The following is a 21,744-nucleotide window of genomic DNA, read 5'->3' as shown; positions in this document are numbered from 1 at the left end:
TTCATGGTCTGCACGCTGGTGAACCGCAGATTCATTGCAAAGATTAACCATCAACAGTTTTACTGCTGCTGATACTTTTTAAAGTAATTATTCCATAAATCGAAAGAAAAGACAGACGCAGTGATTGGGTTAGGGGAGAGGGACTGATTTAAAAGCCTTCGCTCTCGCTTCCATTGAGTGAAACCCCGTAGGCTGTGACTTTTCAGTCTATGGTCTATAACCGGGACACCGGGCTGCTTGCTATCATTGAAATAGATCATAAGATTGTGATGTATATGTATGCATATTGCCTTCCCTTCGCCACACAGCTCCGCTCGCTCACCGGAGCAGCTCCAGTGTCTTTGCTCATCTGTGGACAAGCAGCCTTCAGTGTTGATAGGCTGTTACTCATGATGTGTCACCAATCAGATAGAGCTGTGGATGCATACAGGGTGGTGACTACAGACAGAGAGAGGTGGCTACATCAGAGCCAAAGTACTGCTTTTCAAAATGAATTTACCCCCTAACGTTTTTGCTGATCTGAAAAAGTATCAGATCTGTTGCACCTTTATTACACACAGTCATTTAACACATTGTTAGCATAGAAATATTGAATAGTGCAGCTTAAAAAGGATTAGTCTGAAATATCAAATAGCTTTCTCTAGAGGAAAAAAAAGACTCCACAACCAAACCAGACACAGAAAATATTTCAGATGAAACAATAAAGGCTCAAAATTGTATGAAACACACCTGTATTAATGGTCAAAAGTTAAATATGATGTGTACTAAACATGCAGTAACATGTAAAACTATTATCACTGATGAACATGTAAAAGATATGGTTTATGTTCCCAAAATGATGACCGGTACTCACCAATGTCGGGTCCAGCAATGCAAAGAAGCTCGAAGCAAAGGGTTACTTAAAGTAATTTATGTTCTTTAATAACCCATCTACCAGAGTTTCTAGAGATTTGGTAGCATATCGTAACTCTCACTGTCTCTAAAACACCCAGATGGAACCTTGTTCCCCCCTGGTCTTGTTTACTTTCATTGTTCCTACATTTAAGTACCAATAGGAACTAGTAAGTATTTTACTGGTACCTGATTTGTGCAACAAAATAACACTATAAATGACTGACTGTCTGTGTTATAAAGTGTTACCCATGTAATACTGGTCAAGCTTTTGAATATTTTCACTGGATGGTGTGAGGACTGTACGACAAGCCCTCTTTCCACGATATTCAGCCCTATATCAGAATATAAACTAAACTCTAAAATGAGTTTTAAACACTGTAAACTGTGCAATAAACGGAGAGAAACATATTTTATTTCATTTCCCAGTGAGCCAGTGTGACAGCTTGGTCAAGCTTGAAATGTTAAATGCTAGAAGATGGACACACAACAAAGGTTGTTGAGGTTGTGCGATGTGAATGAAAACATTCAGCTGCGTTCATCTGTTACACTAATAGATTTTGAAAGCGGACAGATTATTGAAACATTTATTAACCAGCTTCATGCAATAAATTATTCACTTGGACAGCTCATTTTAAAAACCATGTCTGGCACGTAGCTTACATTATTATTTGATTAATAGTCTTATATTAGCATTCCTGCATGAATTATTAAGGATTATGGTTACAGTCAGTAACAAAGTTACATAAATAGAAGAGGAGCTCGTACTGATTGACTGAGCAGAATCACACAAACTCTGCTGCACAAATGCTCTGATTTTCAAATACTTGGAATGAAAACAAATCATTGAGTGCACTAGTGTTGATGTTTGTTTATTTATTAATTAATGTAATTCTATCTCAAATGTATAAACCTGGACCACATTTAAACTCTTTATTGAGGGTGTTAGTTGTGCATATGTGCATGTGGGCAAGATATTTTATTTTGTGAAAAACTTTTTATTAGTTCATGTTAACAGAAAAGAACATGTATACTTATATGTAGTTTTAAAATATTCAAACTATATTATATTGATTTATGGTATGTGGTTTGTTCATGTAAAAATGCAAGCAATATACAAATGTGCATATCCATATATACCTTTAAATATTTGGGATATGCGCACAAGCAGATACAAACGTACACCTGCATGCACAATCCATATTCTTATGGATTGTATTATTCTCACATACTTACACCTGGTTTTTAAATGTATTTAAATGTGAATCATTTTGCCCTTCAAGTTAGCATTTTTACACTCTAGCACCATCAATCACTTTGTGTTTACTACTAATTAGCTAATGTTAGCATGCTAACATGCTAAACTAAGATTTTGAACATGGTAAGCTTTATATTTGCTAAACATCAGCATGCAGTGGTGGGACTTAGTTTTTGCAAGTCACAAGTAAGAATTGGCCATGAAGTCCCAAGTCATTTGTTAGTGTGCTGAGAACACGGAAAAAATTATGCCTGCTAAACATCAGCATGTCAGCAATATCATTGTGAGCATGTTATTTATGTCATTTAGCTCAAAGCGCTGCTGTGCCTAAAGTCACGCACCCGTCATATCGTTCAGACCAAATTTAGGAACAGCTGAGTTGAAAAAACTGTTCATGCTGCCTCCTGGTAATTCTGAATGTGATATTGGATACAGCATCATCAGTGCTAAAAGTAATACTATAAATAAAATAAAAGTTAGGTTGGGGTAGCTAGTTCAGAAACTGGACCTTCACCCATGAGACCAGTGTTCATTTCCCATCTGAAACAAAAAGTCATTATTTCCTTTTAGTGACATTACGCTACTTAATTTAAATAACTGTAATTTAAGTCAGGTAAGTAGCGTAGTTATTTTAACCCAAACCATGATCTGAAACATAACCAAGCTACGACGTTTCACAACGTTAACCACTAGCTTTATTTTGAAAGCCGAAACCAGGTGTTGCATATTTATTCTTGCTAACTTGACTGAGGAGACCTACGTGTACAAAAACCACAATAAACGGTACCCAGGGCGTTAAAAGTGTCCATATGTGACACCTTGGGATGAGAACCGATTGAAATGTCTTTATTTCTTTAAAGGAGAACTCAAAATTCAAATGTCCCACACTGTTAACAATTCACATGCTACCTGTGACGGACCACCATCACCACAGTTAAGTACGAGCTGTGACTTCCATACAAACATCCCTGTCTCTTTGGTGTTGTGGTCAAGTTGCATGCATGGTACCCTGTAGACCTGAGTTCAAATCCAGGTGTGATGATTGCTCTTGTTGCTTGTCTGACTGTCTTTGGACAGCTGCTGCTAAATTAGCCTAATTTTGTGCAGTCAACATTAAGATTAGTTATCAATCTTGCAAACAACACTTCTAAAAGTAAACTCAATAAGCATTACCTTGTACCTCATTAGCTGCCATCACAACCTACTTTGTTTTGAATTTTGAATCTAATATCGGACCTCCTACTCCTTTTTCCTTCTGGCTCCTCCATGGTTATCCCCCTTGCAAAGTTGCTTCTTCTTCTCTTTTCCTTTTTATGGTTGTAGCCACTTTTTCCTAACATTGCACTTATAAAGAATAGAATATGTATATATAATAGAATTTTATATATACATACAGTATATATTTAAATCTTTGGTATACATTCTGGAGATATTAGAGGGCAAAGCTTTATGAGCTGCATAAAGACGTGGGCAGCAGAGATCTGCAGTTGGAGGGCAGAAACAGGAAGGAGACATATACAGAGGGCAGAATATGAAAAAACCCTATATGTTTTAAACATTAAGTGTATGCAGCGCTGACAATGAATTGTGGGTACAGTTACACACACACACACACCCACACACCACACACCACACACCACACACACCAAACACCACACACCACACACACACACAGACTGTCTTAAAATCCCTACAGGCACCGGGGCCTTAGTCTCAAGCTTCTCAACTGGGTGACAACAAACCTGCCGGTCTGATTTATGGAAATGCAGATGGAGTTTTTATTACGCCTCCTCCTAACACCCATGCGCGCTCACGCACACATACACACCATGATCTAATCATCATTTTCACTGCCGAGTTGACACATTTCTTACAGTGTTTGACCTCCTTTGTCCTCCTTTTAGCTGAACCAAGAAGTGTGTGTGTGTGTGTGTGTGTGTGTGTGTGTGTGTGTGTGTGTGTGTGTGTGTGTTGGGTCTATGCATAAAGACATTTTGATATTTAATTGCTGTAATTATTATTTAATTGCTGAAATCTGCCAGATCATATCAGGTCATATTTTAAAATCTATTCATAGATTCACACTTACTCAACAAGACAATCGTCTTCTCAAGCATCTGATAATCAGAGGTCAATTTTCAATCAGATAATCAGATGCTAATTTATGGAACAATTATCCTCATTTGGTTAAAATGTCCTCTTCCTTAGTCTCACAAAACATATTTTATATCAAGTCTGTTTTATAAAAGATAACAAGGTGAAGAAGAACAGTTTATTAGGTTAAAGTATTTAGTTCTTGTTTAGTACTTGTTTTTTTCTGTTCCTGAACATTAAGTTTTCACTGTTATTTGTAAGAATTTTTTAATAAACAAACAGACAAACTACTAATTGTGCTGCTCGAGGTGTAGCTAGTTTCAACGACTTTATATACAGTATTTTAGACCAATGGGGGCTCCTTTTAAAGGGTCAGAAGATGAGACTTGAGATGAATCATGGGAGAGTAAAGAAGAAGAAAAACGTTCTGACACACCTATTTATATTTTGGACTTTTAAAAAAAAGTTATTAACCTATTCGGGGACCTTAAAACAACTCATAGACATCTGAAACATGACAAGAGTAGTGACCACACGACAAAAAGTTTGTAAACCACTGATGTAATCTATAAAAAAAGTGTTATTTTATAAGCTTAACATATGTTTTTAATGTAAAATCTTATTTATCTTATCTTATTAATCCGTCGGATAAATGTAGTGGAGTAAAAGATGCAGTCGTTTCCTCTAAAATGTAGTGAAGTAGCAGTATAAAGTAGCATGAAATGGAAATATCTCAAATAATTACACTTACTTACTCAAGTACAGTGCTTGGGTAAATGTACTTGGATACTTTAACCACTGTTTTTCTATGTGTGCACATGTTTATCAGTGTTTCATAATGTTTCTTTGTTGTGTTTGATTTCATACAACGGCACGTCTAATATTGGCGGCAAAAATCTGGAATCGCATGCAACAATAAAAATGGGGAGACTTCAATTTACAGCTGACCTTGTTAGTGCATTTATGAGGGGGGATCGGAGGGGTTATAAATCCTAATGAGATCATATGTGCATTTGTTTCTTTGAGCTGAATATTCATAACCCCCTCAAATCATCTGTGTCGAAGAGGGGAAGAAGCTCGGTGGGGGGAAGGTAAAGGTGCAGGAAGAACCGCTCGGTTTTCATTATCAGGGAACATAATCCTCTTTGTGAAAGGTGCTCGTGCTCCCTGTCAGTCTTTGAAGAGGAAGGGGAACAAAGGGGGAAAGTGAGGAAACAGGAAATGATAATGGGAAAAAAAGCAGAAGGAGCACTAACAGGAAAAAGCGGGGCTACGCTTCGTCCAGACACTTGTGAGATAAAAACACATCATTCATCCTCTGTTTCCTGTGGTGACGCCCCTGCCAGCTCCCCAACACTTAAATATTAGAGCTCTCACCTCAATCCCCTCTTTCTTTCTCCCCTCCTTCTTTTTTATACTTTTTATACTAACCATCCGTTCTTCAGTTTTTACTTTAATTCCCCCAGTCCCATCCCCGTCCCATCCTCTCAGGAGTGCTCTTTATCCCCCAGTCCTCAGTATCCTCCCCTCCCTCCCTCCCTTCTCTGTCTCTCATCTCATCCCCTTATCCCCACCCCTTAGCGTTTAGTGATTAATGCCAGTTTTAATTGTCATGCTCACTTTTATGCTCATTAAAGTGTATTATGCAGCAGTTAGGGTATTAAAGTTCAGCGAGAAATTTCATGCATACTGATGAGAATGCAAATGAACCCAGCGTGAAAGGATACTACGGTTTGTGTTGTGCATGTGTTGTGCATGTGTGTGTGTGTGTGTGTGTGTGTGTGTGTGTGATTATCCCCAGGAGTGAGCCAGAGTGTCATTATCACCCGTACTAGCCATCTTAGCTGAGCGGAGAGAGTCCATCCATAGAAATCATGTTTATGGGAGTCTTAAAGCATTCTTTAGGCCTGATTATCTGAATAGTATTTAACATATTACGCTGCATGTTGCAAGAAATGCTGCATGGGCTTTATTAAGTTAGGTACAATAAATTCAGGTACACATGCATTCTTAAGAGACGCCCATACAAAATAAAACTGAAAAAAGAAAGAGTTGAAATTAAAGGTTAAGCATGGATATCTGTTACACGATTTGAAGGCATGCCATGAAAAGTGTAGCTATGTGATGTAAAAAAAAGAAAGAACATGTCAGTGAGATTAAAAAAGCAGCTTTGGAGCAATTACTTCAATGCAACTATACAGTATATTTATTTCCGTTCGAGTTTAGTTCAAGCTATCCATGAACCAGAGAATGAGTAAATGTAGTTCATGTTCTGTTTCCCTGAATACAGAATAGCTTTTTTCGCAGTACACATGGTTGAAACACTTTTAATACAACAATGGTGCCCAATTGAGCAGGACTGATCTGCACTGCGACCTGTATCTACGCTGGAAGAGATGCTCATTCCACTTGTGGAGCACTGTCGTAAACAACTCTGTTCTTCTGTTTCTGTGGGCATTAAAACACACATCAAACGCATCCTGTTAAAGGACTTTGAATTTGTGTGAAGTAGAGCTTTTTTCAACTTTTTTAAATCTCTGTAGCTCAGCGGGTGGCGCCAGGCTGTAACACCAGGTCCCATTCAGCCTTTCGCTCTCCCAGCTGTTGGGTCCGTATGTGTGAACGACCGGTAAGGGTTTACAGTCATGCTAGCAGCTCTAAGGTCACATCTGCACAACTCCATTTTAGTTTAGTAATGGAGAATTAAAACGAATACAATCTCCGTTCACATCAGCGTTTTAGCTGCGTATCAGAGTTGATCTCCTATACTAAAATGACTGAAAACTCACATCTAGTGGCCGTTCAGGTACACTGGGCATACGCGTACCGGTGTAAAGCAGATGGTCTACGCCGCAGATATAGAAGATTTGGTGAAAGAATAAAGTGCTACAGACGAAGAATCACACCAGATTTTATTTTGCATGGAACAATAATGAGCTGGGACTGTTATGTAACACAGGAGTTAAAAGCAGCTGGGACGGCGGAAAACAGACTGGGAGTCTTCGCAAAGTAAATACGGCCACATGCACAGTAGATACAAGTATGGGCTATAAGTGTTATTTGCACGGTACAATATATTTTAATAAAAATACCAAATCTAAAACTCTGTCACTAGCATTGTGTTTCTGCTTTGCATGACTTTGGCTATGAGACCCAATCGGAGAGCAACACGTGAGCGTCTGCGTCATCGTTTCTAAAATTCTCAGTTTTTGCGCGTTTTCACTAAAACGCTTTTAAAACAAAAATGGGGTTGGCAGTGTTTGCAAACTTTTCCGTTTTAGGTCTTCGTTTTCGCCGTTTTAGTTTGGACGGGAGGTGCAAACGTAGCAAGAGGTGTCCGGAGTATTGTGGATGGGGCCTAAGAGGCACAGCAGGACTTTGAGCTAAATAATAATGTAAACAAATGACTAATTATTTTTGAGTTGGTAGGTTTTCAAAGTCTGCATGTATGTATTTCACTTAAGTTATTATACTCTGCTACCTTTTAAATTAAATTACACACAGAATCTTCTTTGTGACACCACTGCATCAGAAGTATAGAGGCAAAGTACCAATAACAAGAAAGGAACCAATTTATCTGTGATTGCCCAACATTGTAAATATTTTATTACCAGTCATAGAGCAAAGAAGTACTGCTTTTTGTCACTGTCAAAACATTGCACTCCAAATATTATAAATAGACTGGTATTTGGTCATAAGCCAAAGTATTGCACATATCATTCAGATTTTGACCCGATGATGGCGCTAGATAAAAGGCTAAAGGATCACAAAATGTTATTAGAAAACCACACATGTCAACCTCAGGGTGGCGCTGGAGGAACACTCGGGGGATCACCACAGTCATTAGGATTCATCCCCTGGGGATACTGAAAGATCAAATAGTCGTCGGCTGACAGACTGACATTGCCGTCCGTGGAGCCACGCCACTTGCATGGCTAAAACAATTAAAAGACAGCAGCAGCATGGAATAATAAATGAGGTGTCTTGATGAAATGTATGTACTCTCAGCGAAGAGAACCATATTAACATAATGAGGGTCTGAAATTTAAATGTAATACAGTTAAAGAGAAATGCAACCAAATGCCTAAAACATGAGAATAAACACAGTTAGAAAGTGGCTGTATCTTATTCAGGACAGAGTGTCATGTGTGTCTATATTGCTGTCTTCCTCTCTCAGCCCACCCACTGTTACTACCACGCTGAGTGAATAGGCTCAGTCATTACAGAGCTTCAACTGCGCTGTCTGCAGGGTAAAATGAGACAATAGTAAAGATTTTCAACCAGGGGGGCTAGATCATTTACACAGCATGGAGCAAGTGTGTTGAAATGAGGCTGCTGATAACTCTGTCTTACAGGAGCAGCAGGTGGTACTGTAACTGGAAAAACAATGGGATGAAGCAAGACAGATAAACCCATTACTGTGACAAACAGTGTGTTTTTGCATGAATAAAACGGTTTAAAATCAGGGCTGAAATGTTCCCCTGGTGCTGATCAAAAGAAGCTTTGAAACATCGTTAGCTGAGGCTGCTGGGACTCCTTAAGTTATTTTGTCACTGAATGACAAAATACCACAAGTTTTACTGTTTGAAATAAACAAAGTATTGTTGTGTGGATGGGATGTTAGAAGAAATTAAGGTTTGTAGTGCATCTATAAGTGCAGTCTAACCTCCAGCGGTGTAGAAAGTATTCAGAAAATTTACTTAAGTAAATAAAAGTAAAAGTACTAATACAACACTGTGAAAGTTTAACCAGAAAAATATACTTAAAGTATTAAAAGTACTTGAGGCTAAAAAGATTTCCCCTGTGACTTTTATACTATTATATATTCTATCATTAGATTATTAATCCTCATGCATCAATGTAAAAGCAGAATTTTACTGTTGTAAATTCATTTGATGATTAGTTTTTTGATTAATCGATTGATTGAAGTGACACCGTTACAATGCTTGTTTTATCCAATCAATTGTCAAAATTATTCTAATTAACCCACTGTACATAACCAAGCAGCTGACACACAAAGTTAGCTACTAGCTTGTGAAGGGAGTCGAACATCAAGCTGCTAAAAAGCCAGATATTTTTCTCACATGTTGGTGGAGATCAAACCAGAGCTAAAAGTAGAGCGAATACTGGCCTTGAATTTGTCTAAATGAATGCTAATGCAGGGGTGGAAGAAGTGTTCAGATCCTGTATTTAAGATAAATAGCAATATCAGACTGTGAAAATACTCCACTACAAGAAAAAGTGCGGCTTTTAAAACATTACTTACCAAGTGTTATCCGCAAAACTGTACTTTAAAAATTACCCCTGTGAGTGTTTTACTATAATATATTAGATTATTATCACTGATGCATTCACGTGTAATTAACATTTTACTGTTAATCACTTGTAGTTGGTCAAAGTAAAGCCGATTTGAACATCTTATAGGCTAGTTTAATATGTTCTCTGTAAAGATATATGATGAACTTCTAATACATCATGCTTAGTTTGCAAAGTAACCATATCTAAAGTTAGAGTTATATCTGTTTTACTGCTCTTTTATATTTGTATTGTTCACTGTAATCTTCTTATTGTTGTTTTTTTTTAGGTAGACAATTTTAAGATCTGTCCAGGGAGAACGGATGAAAAATAGCCTTTTGGTTAATTCTGGTGCATTTGCAGCAATGATAATTAATGTACACTGTCCCTGTCAAATAAACTAATAAATAATATATTTCCCTCTGAATTGTATTGCAGCAGAAATATAACAGCAGACTGACTCATTTGTTAGACTCTGCTTCTAATTAAATGACAGACAGAATATGCTCTCTGACAGCACTGCATCAGAAGCACCTGGAGGTAAAATAACAAAAACAAAAAGCTCCAGTTTATCTACAATGTTTGCAGACAAATCATGTTTCGAGCTGCTGTGAAACTGACTTGTGGTTGTTCAATTACTGGTTGGTTGAATAACATTTATGCAGAAGATTGATACCACTCTGTTTCCAGTCTGTCAAATTTAACATACAGACATGAGCGTGGTATCAATCTTCACTTCTTTGAACTCTCCACCATAAAATGAACTATTCCTTTAAGGTCATAAGTAGTCACATGAGTGACAGAATCATAATTTTCATCGTACTAAATTGTCTTAATCACCTGTCAGAGACCAAAGAACTACTGCTTGGTGTCACACACGCCAGTTCAACCTGAAAAACGGTGCAAAATGTTTTCATACTGGACGTATTGTTTCAACAATAGCTCACTGTTCAAGGACTAGTTAACACCTGAGACAGGGGAATGCAATTAACCAGCTGGTAAAACAAAAATCCAGCAGTTGGGCCCCAAGGGCAACTGGGCAAATACAACCTGACTATTGAACTGTGTCCAGTTGGCCTGAGGTGAGAACGTTCATGTAGTAATCAGGGTCAAAGAAACAAGAACAAGCCCATATTGTGTGTTGCATTGTATTATAAGTGACTGAACTAAGTGTATTTACTCTACTTATGTACAATTGCAAGGCGTACATATAGTGCATAGAACATTTTGGAGGTAATAAATACACTTTTTACTCCACTGCAATTATTTAAGAGCTAAAGTTACTTTGCAGATTAAAAATCTTAGTAGCACATCTAAAGCTCACTGATTAGCATGTTAAATCTTGTATCAGTATGTGTCAGACTACGGCTGTACTAGCAGTATGCACTGATTTGGCCTTAACGGTGGGACAAATGCAGCTAGCTAGACCGTTATGTTTGTTACAGGGGTTTTCCTTACATTTATATTCCTCCTATTGTTTATTTCCACTTTCCAAAACCGGAAATCTGGCCTGGCATGTCGCAAAATAAATCAATTTTACAGTTTTATACTGCATAATACTATGAAAAGCATGTATTATGTAGTACGTACTGCATACTGAGGTCACCGGTAGATACAGCCATATGGCTTTGAGTAGTTGACAGCCAACCAGTGGAGATTCCAGGAAGTTACTAAACAGTAAAGAATCTCAATACTTCTTCCACCACATTGTACAAGGTAGGTTTATTTTACAACAGGCTGTAAAGTGAAATTAAGTTTGTAACTCACTTCTGCTACGTAGCAGACAATATACACAAAAGCAAATGATAAAATGGTAGACAGAAATAAACTACACTCAATGGAGAAGTGCTGAGGATGAAGTCTGATAGCTTTGGGGGGAAAAGCTGCTCTGCAGTCTGGTGGTGCGGCAGCAGAAACTTCTATATGTCTTCCCAGGAGGCAGCAGGGTGAACAGGCTGTGGCTGGGTGGTTACTGTCCTTTAGTATCCTTTGGGCTCTGCGTAGGCACCTCACCTCACCGATATCACTGATGCTCAGGAGATGGGTACCGATGATCTTTTGAGCACTTTTAATAACCCGCTGCAGAGCCCTACAGTCCTGGGCCATGCACATCCCATGCCAGTTAGTCATGTTTTCAGTCAGGATGCTTTTTAGTTGCTCCTTTGTAAAAGTTAACAAGAACTTGGCTCAGCAATTGATATCGTTAGATATTTTAATGTATATTATATTGCATTATTTTCCCCATTTAACTACAAAATAAGAGCCACTCTGATGGAGAGTTAAGGAAGATTGAGACCATTCTCATGTTGATAGGGTAAATGTGAATGTAAGCTAACCAAGCTAAGCAGCCAGCTTTTTGCTAAATTTAGCTTAGCTTAGCATAACGAGAGGAAAAAAGGAAGGAACAGATAGCCTGATTCTTTCCAAAGGTAACAAACACCGTCTGTTGAACACTGATAGTATTATGTTACTGTTCCTTTAAATAAAGGCTCTCAGTATGTCACAAGCCTTTTTAACATTTATTCCTTAAAACTTACTGGCCGCTATTTAAAAGCTAGTAGGCTACTTATTTATTAGTTATTAGTAACAAGGCTTATTAGGCCCATTTAACTAGTAACAATTGATTAGATACTAGTACTTAATTTGTAATTACTGGTAACTATTCCATTAGTTAGGCTACTAGGAACTATTTTATTATTTAGATAGGCTACTAGTAGCCTACATTTTCACAAGTCATTTTTACTAGTGAATTTAGTTTTCATTAATTAATGACTAGTAAAATGGCTGGTTGATAGCAACATTTCCGTTCTTACTGGTACCCTAAAAAAATGTTACTAGTAACTAAAAATTAAGCACTAGTATCTAAATAATATATACTAGTAAAATGGAAACGGTTACTGGTAACTATTCAATCAGTTCCTAGTAAATAATGAATAGGTGATATCTGAACTGCAAAGCCCCATAGATTTAAATGGCAAAATGTGCAATTAGTTACTAAAAAAGAGTTACTAGTAGCGAAGATTGCAGCACCATGGACTCACTCACAAATCACTTATCAAAACCCATCTTTTTAGATTGACTTATAACATTAAATTATGTTCTATTACACCTGCTGCTGTTTTTTATATGGTCGCACCACATGTTTTTATCTACTGTTTGTATATTTTATACTATGCTGTTTATGTTTTTAATCGGTTTTAAATGTACATAACTTCTGCTTTTACCTGTAAAGTGTCTTTGAGTGTCCTGAAAAGCGCTATAGAAATAAAATGTATTATTATTATTAGTAGTAGTAGTAGCTGCTAGTAGTAGTAAGTAAAATTTAAGTACTAGTATCTAATCAATTGTTACTAGTAAAACGGGAATAGTTACTAGTGAGAAATAAATAAGTACTATTGTGTAGCTTTTAGCAAGCAGTAGGCCTAAGTTTTGAGAAATAAATGTTAAAACGGCTTGCCATACTCAGTATGGCTACTTCTTCCACCATATTGTTATATATATATATATTCTTGCGATTGTAATTCTAAAGAAAATAAGAGCCACTGTTTGATGTACGAGCTATTAAGCTACACACATACATATTTTGTTCCAGTTTCTCTCTTTCCACACTCTACTATACTACATTTCCCATAACGGGTCGTTTTTTCTTTTTTCTTTAAACGGATCCACATTCCAGCGGACCTTTAAACGTCACACGGGGGAGGGCGGTGCTGCGTTCACTGCCCCCTCCCCCAAAACCACGAGGCTCCTGTGTTGACAGGCCAATCACCGCCCGCCCATTCTCAGTCCGGCTTTTCTAGTTCACCACCAGACAAAGCAGCTCGCTCCGTCTTCTCCGTCTGTAACATATATATATATATATAAAAAAAACCCGCCCACCGGTTAAAACCCACAGCCTAAAAGCAGAGCCGGTCCTTCTTACAACCCCCTTTTTTTTTTTCCAAAGCGTTTCATTCTGGCCTTGAATGTGGCTCACAAAGGATTAGCGGCCGTGTGGGAATTCCGCCCTCCAGTCCTTATTTAGCACCGAGCTAACCGGGCGGACCCCGCCTCCCCTTCATTTGTCAACAAAGGGGTTTGACAAGCCCGGAGAAGCCCTGCCCCCATGTTTCCATAAAAGGATGATTTGGCCATACACGGCCAACAATCAAGCCGTGGGTAACCTTTTCCCTTCCCTATCCCCCGTTCATATGGTGCGTTGACTTCCTCCGTCGCCGTTAAAGCGGAGCTATCATGGCGGAGCGCGTACAGCAGCCCCCAGCCAAACGGCTCTGCTGTCGGACGGGCTACAATGCGACGTGTAGACAAGGCCAGCGGGCCGCGGGGGCGCCGTGTGGCGGCTCGGCGTCCAACCAGGGCGAATCGAGCAAAACCCAGAGCCCGGAGACCCTCCTGGACATCGCGGCGAGGAAAGTCGCGGAGAAGTGGCCGTTTCAACGGGTAGAGGAGCGTTTCGAGCGGATTCCGGAGCCAGTCCAGAGACGGATCGTTTACTGGTCTTTCCCGAGGAGCGAGAGGGAGATCTGCATGTATTCGTCGTTCAACACCGGCGGGGAGGAGATCGGAAGTAGCGGGGAGAGCAGCGACGAGACGCGGCTGCCTTTCCGACGGGGCATCGCTCTGCTGGAGAGCGGCTGCGTGGACAACGTACTGCAAGTCGGTGAGTGGTGTGATGGGACCGGGGCACACCGAGTGCAAATACAAGCGCCTCCTGACACATTAATCACACAGAAAAAGAACAACAGCATTGACCTATATTAATGATTAAATGTGAGTGGCTCGTACAATGTAGGTAGATAAAGTGACAACAAAGGGTGAAGCGACAGAGGAGAGGCTACAATGGGGCTTTAAATCTGCTGCTGGGTGCCTGAATGGGAATGTGCGGCTGGGGCATTTAAATCCTGTTTTGCTTGGGGCAGTTTGAATGTGAAATGGAGGGTACAAAGCCTTTAAAAATCCACTAATTGCGTTGAAAATCAAGCTGTGGCTTTAACAAAAAGAGGAATTCCTACATTTCCACATCTCTTGACACCACCAGACTTCAGTGAGACACTTTCGCAGAATAAGTATAAATAACCACAGCTACTGTCTGCTGCTGGATGTAGAGGCATAAAACAAAGTATGCAAATGTTAGTTAAATTCAACCGTGACACGAAAGTCCCAAAGATTTTTGAAGGTGGTTGTTGGGGGTCAGAACATGGGAGACTACTATCATCAGAAAGCACCTAAAAGTGCTTCACGTGTCCTTAATCCCAATAATAAATTGAATTTATTGAGCTGATAGACTTAAACAAAAAACGCATTTTTGGCGCATTAAAGCAAATTTTTTTGTAATAAAATGTTCTACTTGATGTCTCACATTAGATAGAAGTTCTGCTATTTAGAAACCACTAAAAAACAGCATGACCTTTTTAAAAAAAAATCACTTTAAAGATTACATAAACTATTGAGTAATAAGGGAAGTGCTAATGTGTTGGGTTGGGTCTCAACTGACACACATTACATTTGAATGAGTTGCTCTGTGTGGGAAAGTTGAGATGTTGTATAATAATTGTACATGAAACATCAGCACGTCACAAAGAGTGGTTGATAAATGTGAATTACTAAGTTGGAAAGCAGCCAAACATGCAGTCTCACATGTCGTTATTATTTTTAGATCTAGTGTATCCACAGTGTTATTATCAGTGGGTTGTTTTAGTGCAGAATAACCATTATTAAGTGAGTGTGCTTTCTTTTCAAATGGCAAAAACGAGAATAGAGTTATTGTATGTCAGCTTCTTTAAAACCCACATTTTTTTCCTGAGTGAAACAGGAACAGACACATGTGTGCTGAACTGACAGCTGCTTGTGCCCGACAACTTTATTCCACACACAAACACCAACCAGCGAATCAGAAATATTTGATTTTATTTAGTCATTTATTGTAATTTTCTTAACATTTTTTTTATGTGCTTATATCATGGCCTTCTTTGAGATTTTAATTACTGCAGCATGCATATCAAATGCCCAGCATTCCTATTGTGAGTTTGGCACTTTGTTCCTATTTTCATGTTCATTTGTGTCTTTCAAGCTTCCCGTCACCTCCAAAAGGAAGGCAGACAAAAGCATCTTTTCACTCCCTTGTTAAGTAGAAGAGATTTGGAAGGAGGAAGCGTATTGAGCACAGCGATTCTTTTAAATGGGCCATGATTCACACAAGTCCACAGCCAATTGGTTCAGGGTTGTGTCTTTGTGAGTATCTGTGATCGAAAAGAAGACGACAGAGAGCTCTTTGGCTCTGAGGGAAGCAGACGTGGTGTCGAGATAGCTCATTTTAATGAAGACGAACTTCAGTTCGCAGCCTTTATCATGACATGGTCAGTCTGGAGTCTTTGATTGTGTTGCAGTGTCTGTCACCTGTGAGTTCACCAGCCTCGGGACACCTTCTCAGGGAGCGTTGAGGACTGTAATCCCATTACTCTGCATGGTTAATTTGAATTGTAATGCAATCTGAACACTTGAGTTTCTGCATGAGTCGTCCCTCTTCCCCCACTGCTAAATGCAGGAGGTTCATGTGGGCTTTGTGAGAGGCCACAGGGAATACACGCCAGGCTCTGTCCTGCCAAAATGAGAGGCCTATATATTCCCAGATACTGGGAAATGCTTCTGTAGGGAGGAAACAGAATCTGGGTTGTTATGCCAGAGAGTGAAGGGGCTCGATCTGCATGCTCACAAAGAGGAATAACAGTAGTGCTCATGCACACACACAGGGAGGGTTTCTTTCTTGGCTGATTGCACCCCAGCCTGGAATTTGCTGGAAAAATAGAGGCAAGAAGTGATAAATAAAAGATGTAATCTCCCCATGTGTGGGCCGTACCAGAGGAGGGAGGTTTTCTCGCAGCAGACCTTGAGGAAATGAATTGGCACACATTTGCTGTGGACCCTCGTCCTCCACAACAAACCCTCACTGTTAATCAGGGCAAAGATAAAGGAAGCCATTTTTTCTTACAAGAGTAAATACTGTAGCTTCTCCAGTTTAGACTTGAGGGATACTCCACCTCCCTCCCCAGGTTGTAGCCAATATCATAGTTCGTGGTGATGTTATTGAGCTGCAAGGTGGGCTACACCAAACACCAAATAACACCAAACAAAGTGCGCTCTACTACGCTTAAGGCTGTAGGCAATTTAATACCAAACAATAATAAATACAGAGCTGAAATGAGCAATTTATCGGTTTATGTAGTTTTTGAAGCAAAATGCCAATAATTTAATGGTTCCAGATCTCAAATGTGAGATGGTCCTGCTTTTCCTTGTCTTACGTTATAGTAATAATAATATCAAACACACAAAAAGCTATTTTAAGAGATCACCCTGGGATGAGGGGTATTTTGATTTGTCATTTCATAAAACAACAAAAACACAAACATTAAAGGCAGAAAACAATGCATGCAGTTTTTGCAGTTTAAACTATTGCTGCAGAGCCTATACAGTAATTAAAACTTCATAAACTGGTAATTCAGTGTTGCTCTGGTTGCCATCAGCAGTTTTATTGCCTTAAACATTTTCTAATTGAAAGTAGGAAAGGGAAAGTTAGTCCTTTTGCTCATTAAATTGAAAGACTATTAGTGATTAATACATGAAAGAAGATTAAAATCTGCTTTTTTATAAATTGTGTGATGTTGACTGTAGTGTAATTAAGTGCGTTCAACATAAGCAGAATAAGTTCAAAGTCAAAATTATTAAGATTTCTTTTATATGATCACAAAGAGAAAGATTTTACAGGGTCCAAAACTAGATCTTCACTAAACAAATCCCAGACACACACAGCGTCTTTATTGCGCCCAATTCATCAACCCCCATTATCATTTTAAACTCACAGAGGAAGACGAGCTTCTCTGGTGTGAAGTCATTTTGCAGTGGGTTTCATGCAGAGAAGCAGCTGAGAACATGAAAGCCTTTTGTCTAATTCAGTTTGCACTCAGGGTCATAAAGCAGAAATGCATCCTGTGTGCAGAAACTATAGCTTCTACTGAGATTTCTAGAGAAGAAAATCCAAAACCAATGAAGCAAAAAAGGAAACAGATTTACAGGCCATTAAAATGGAGCATGTTATACTTGATTTAATACAATAATAAGACTGTAATAATTAGATTAATGTCATGACATTGTGTAATACTAATAACACGACATAAACACATATCCCAAATAAAACCACTATTTTAAGTACAATTTCTCTAAACAGCTGGATATAGGGCCTGAATTTAAAGCTTTAGACAGTATCAGTGCCTTTTGCCTAAAAACAGCTATGTAGCAATAGCTTGCATCTTATATGCAATTACAATATGTTTATTTCTATTCTATTCCATTCTATTTTACTTCTATATTTGAGCTCAGGTCATGCAAGATTTGATCAGAAGCTAACAATAGTAAAGGAAATGAGCTAATATTTCCTGGTGCATTCGCTGCCTTAATATAAAGCCAGGCTAGTCCACCGCAATGCTAGAGGCTCTGTGTGGTTGAGCTAAATGTTAAGCAGGTAAAAATAACATTTTGACTTGATGATGGCGCTAGAGTAAAAAAGTCCACCAAAGTAATTAGGATTCATTCACCGGGGAACATGAATGAAACGGCAATCCATGAAATAGATGTTGAGATATTTCAATCTGGACCAAAGTCGTGGATCGACACGAGCATGGTTCTCATTAAGACAAAACTCCAGCGTTGTGGTCAACATAAGAGGCTTAACTGCTTATTCATGAACACTTTTGAAATCCAACAATTTTACTTTGATTGTGACACTACTTCAGTTACATCTGAAGTAGCTTCATCTCAGGCCTCGATGAGCCTCTTCGGGACACTGAAGGTTTTAAACACGACGTGGATGTTGAGCGGCCCGTCTCTGCTCATACACGTCAGCGCACGGGGGGTGTTGAGGTATAGGTTTGGGCTGAAGTGCAGGCTTCAGGGACACGTTAAAGTATAGGCTGCAGTGTTTATGTGTATGCTGAGCATGGTTATTTCAGGCGTAGAATCTGCACTGACTTCGTCAAAACAACTTTAAAATGGAGGGGGGATAATTAAAGATGTAAACTAATGGACACCAGACCTCAGTAAGGAAATTCATGGTTTCTATATATGGTGGGAAAACATATGATGTAATGGGGTTGTTACCCAGTTATTAGGTCACATTTAAGCTGCTTGCACTTTAGGTCAAGGAGGTCAAGTTCATACCTTCTCTCTTCGTCTGATCTCTTGTTGAGCTGTGTGAGGTCAAAGGTCATTAAAACATCAATGCTGTTAGTATGCAGTGTTTGTCTTTGATGGGAAAACAGGAATCCCACCCTCCATTTATTACTCTTCTTACTCAGCCAGGAATTAAAGTAACTGGGCTGAAACTACCAGTTATTTTCATTTTTTGATTAATTTGCAGATTATCTTCCGGACTGATTGTTTGTTTTGTTCAACCAACAGTCCAAAATAAACAATATTCACTTTACTAATATGGAAGACTAAGAAAGCCATCAAACATCTGAGAAAGCAAAACCTGTACGCACATGCGCAGTGTTCGACCTGGAGAAGATCAACTTCCCCTGCTAAGGTCACCCAATGTCCTGTCGACCGTGGAGGTGCTAATGCGGAGGTCTGCCATTTTGTTTTTTAGCTTTAAAGACGACCTGCAGTGTAAATGTTGATTACTAGCTTTCTCAGTGATCAAAGAATGATGTTTGGTTGATACATTGCTATTTATTCATCTAGAGTGAGGTTTTCAAACTGTAAGGTAACAACAGATGTTTAGTTATTGTAGTTTGACCCACTGATTTGGCTGCTTATCAGCTTTGCCAGCAGTTGGAGCTACATCAGTGGCTGTGACGCACAGCTTGCGGAGGCTACTAAGGTACTTTAAATCCTTTAGCATCCAATTGCCACAATTTGCGTTAGCAAGTGTACTCCTTCTTGGAGTTCATTGGGATTAAATGTCAATAAATCCATAAAGACATCATGGACAAAATGCGCTCCTTTTAACTGCAGAAACTGAGAATCATCACGTTTTTAAGTTTTCTTCAGTAGCAGAGTAATTCAGTAATAGTTGTCTGTACATCCAGGGGTACATTGCAAACAGGGACTGCTGATAGGTTATTCAGCATACTTTTATAGTGCCAATTTGGCGAAATGTAAATAAATATTGGCTAAAATGCATCTTTTCATTTTTTTTGTTAAGCAGAAGAGATTTGGAAGGAGTTGTGCCACAGCTGACTCCCTGACTCTATGACAATGTTAAACTATCTGTTTACAGCCCCCAAAACTACCAAATAATGGGAACTGTAGATCCAAAACTAAGCAATATAATTAAGAATAGTGACAGTGAATAGTAATATGTTTTCATTTTGGGAATGTAAAAATCCTAAAATCCTGTTTAATCCGTTTACAGGGACATTCTGTCTTTTCTGTGTGTGTTTAGCACAACCCTGCCAATTAAAACTCATGTTTATTAGTGAGTTTACATCAACATTACTGTCATTTTGTACACTGACGTGCAGAATTTGAGACTGGGTACTCTTGTCTGTCACAGGCATGTTGCTTCATAGAATAAAGGGCTGATGGAGAGCGATAGTCTGTTGTCACTGGAGTCTGTGGATTGTGGTCTACCAAGTCTTGTGTATCTATAGTTTTCATCACGTGATATCTAAGAGGGTTTGGTTGTGTTGGCAGAGTGGCGCACTGTCACCACACAGTGAAATCTCTCCGGGTCTCTCTGGTGAACTTCTGTCATCTCTGGAATGAGTTCAGCCAATACTTTGCCGGCTCTGCCCAGAAACGATTTGGCTCGGCGATCATCCGGTGTTACTCCCTCTACAGTCATCATTACATACTTATGATTTGCAGTGGTGGAAAAAGTACTCAGATCCGTAAGTAAAAGTACAAACTCCACAGTGTAAAAATACTTCGTTGCAAGCAAACGTCCTGTTTAAAACACAGAAGTTATACAGAAATATTATAAAAGTATTGTCTGCAAAACTGTACTTAAAGTATCTAAAGTAACTGTACAGTACTGCTACATTATCATGTGTGAGTATTTATCAGACAAAATCTTTATTATTAGCAATATCAATTCTTTTATCCTAGTTTTAGATCACCTCCGACTCCTATTATCTGATATATTATTATTGTAAGAAAATCGATTATAGCCGCTTTAACTAAATCTCTGATATTTTGATACAGTACATATGTTCATACTTATCCACTAAACTCAGCATACTATATCGAATTAAACTTGAGCTTAGCATTTCAAAGCACAAGTTGTGTTATCTCTTATACACACATGCTGATGCATACATAAAGCCTCAGGCCTTCTGTGCACACTGATCACTGCCGGCCGGCTCTCTCATCTGCAATTTTATGAAGAATCAATGAATTGGGGCACGCTTATTGAATGATGCAAAGCTTTGTAAGTACAGTGAGGGAGTGAAAGCACATAGACACACACACACACCACACTCAGCCTTGCAGGTTGTTGATCAGCATTAATGGTGTATGCATAGCACCTCAATATGCTTCTGCTCTGCAAGATCAATTTTTATTGGAGCTACATCGTGCTCATGCTTTGAAACGAACGCTTGGCTGGGTTTCACAGAGACCAGGCACTGGCAAAACCTGCCATTTTGAGAGATTGTTTCACACTACGGTGGCCACACTTGAATAAAATTAAGACCCAGTCAAAGTGAATATTAACGGAGGAAGTAGATGTTAATGTCCCACAACCGAGCCAGTCTTTGTTTTTCTGTTGTTGCTGGTTGAAGCCTTGGAGTTTTGCCCAGGTATTTTCCAGGTCAGCAGTGTTAGACACCGCGAGGAATGTGGCTACGTTTTTCATTTCACCTTCCACATGGATAGAAGAAGCTCAATCGACACACAGTTGTACACACACACACTTTTAAAACACATATTCCAGTGGAGAGTAAGACTAGTAAGGATAAAGCTGGTGTTATTCTGTGTTTTTCTTTGTCTACAAATGCCATGAAAAGATCCAAATCTAAAATACCTTTGTCCATCTCTCAAATTTCTGTGACTTCTCCTCCATTGGTTCCTACTGAAGACGTGACGTTACTCAGACAGGAGGAAATAGTGCATTTGTTGGGGACTATTTTCAGCGGCGGATTAATCCACACTTTGTATTTGGGGCAGCAAGACGGTATAATAAATCTAATGGTGTATGTTAGTAGGATCAA

General features: G+C 39.0%; 1 protein-coding gene across 1 annotated transcript in view; it reads left to right on the top strand.

Moving 5' to 3' along the window:
- The first annotated feature begins 13,440 nt into the window (after nt 1–13,440).
- zswim6 (zinc finger, SWIM-type containing 6) overlaps nt 13,441–21,744 on the top strand; it is a 50,303-nt gene continuing 41,999 nt past the window's right edge. Inside the window, exon 1 of the mRNA XM_046066660.1 lies at nt 13,441–14,198. Within this exon, the coding sequence (XP_045922616.1) occupies nt 13,772–14,198 (427 nt within the window). The 5' untranslated portion in view covers nt 13,441–13,771. The remainder of the gene's footprint in view (nt 14,199–21,744) is intronic.

The sequence above is a fragment of the Micropterus dolomieu genome, linkage group LG13, assembly GCF_021292245.1.
Source record: "Micropterus dolomieu isolate WLL.071019.BEF.003 ecotype Adirondacks linkage group LG13, ASM2129224v1, whole genome shotgun sequence".
In the NCBI taxonomy this organism is placed as follows: Eukaryota; Metazoa; Chordata; class Actinopteri; order Centrarchiformes; family Centrarchidae; genus Micropterus; species Micropterus dolomieu.
Note: the sequence above shows the minus strand (reverse complement) of the source record. Positions and strands in the feature narration are given on the sequence as shown.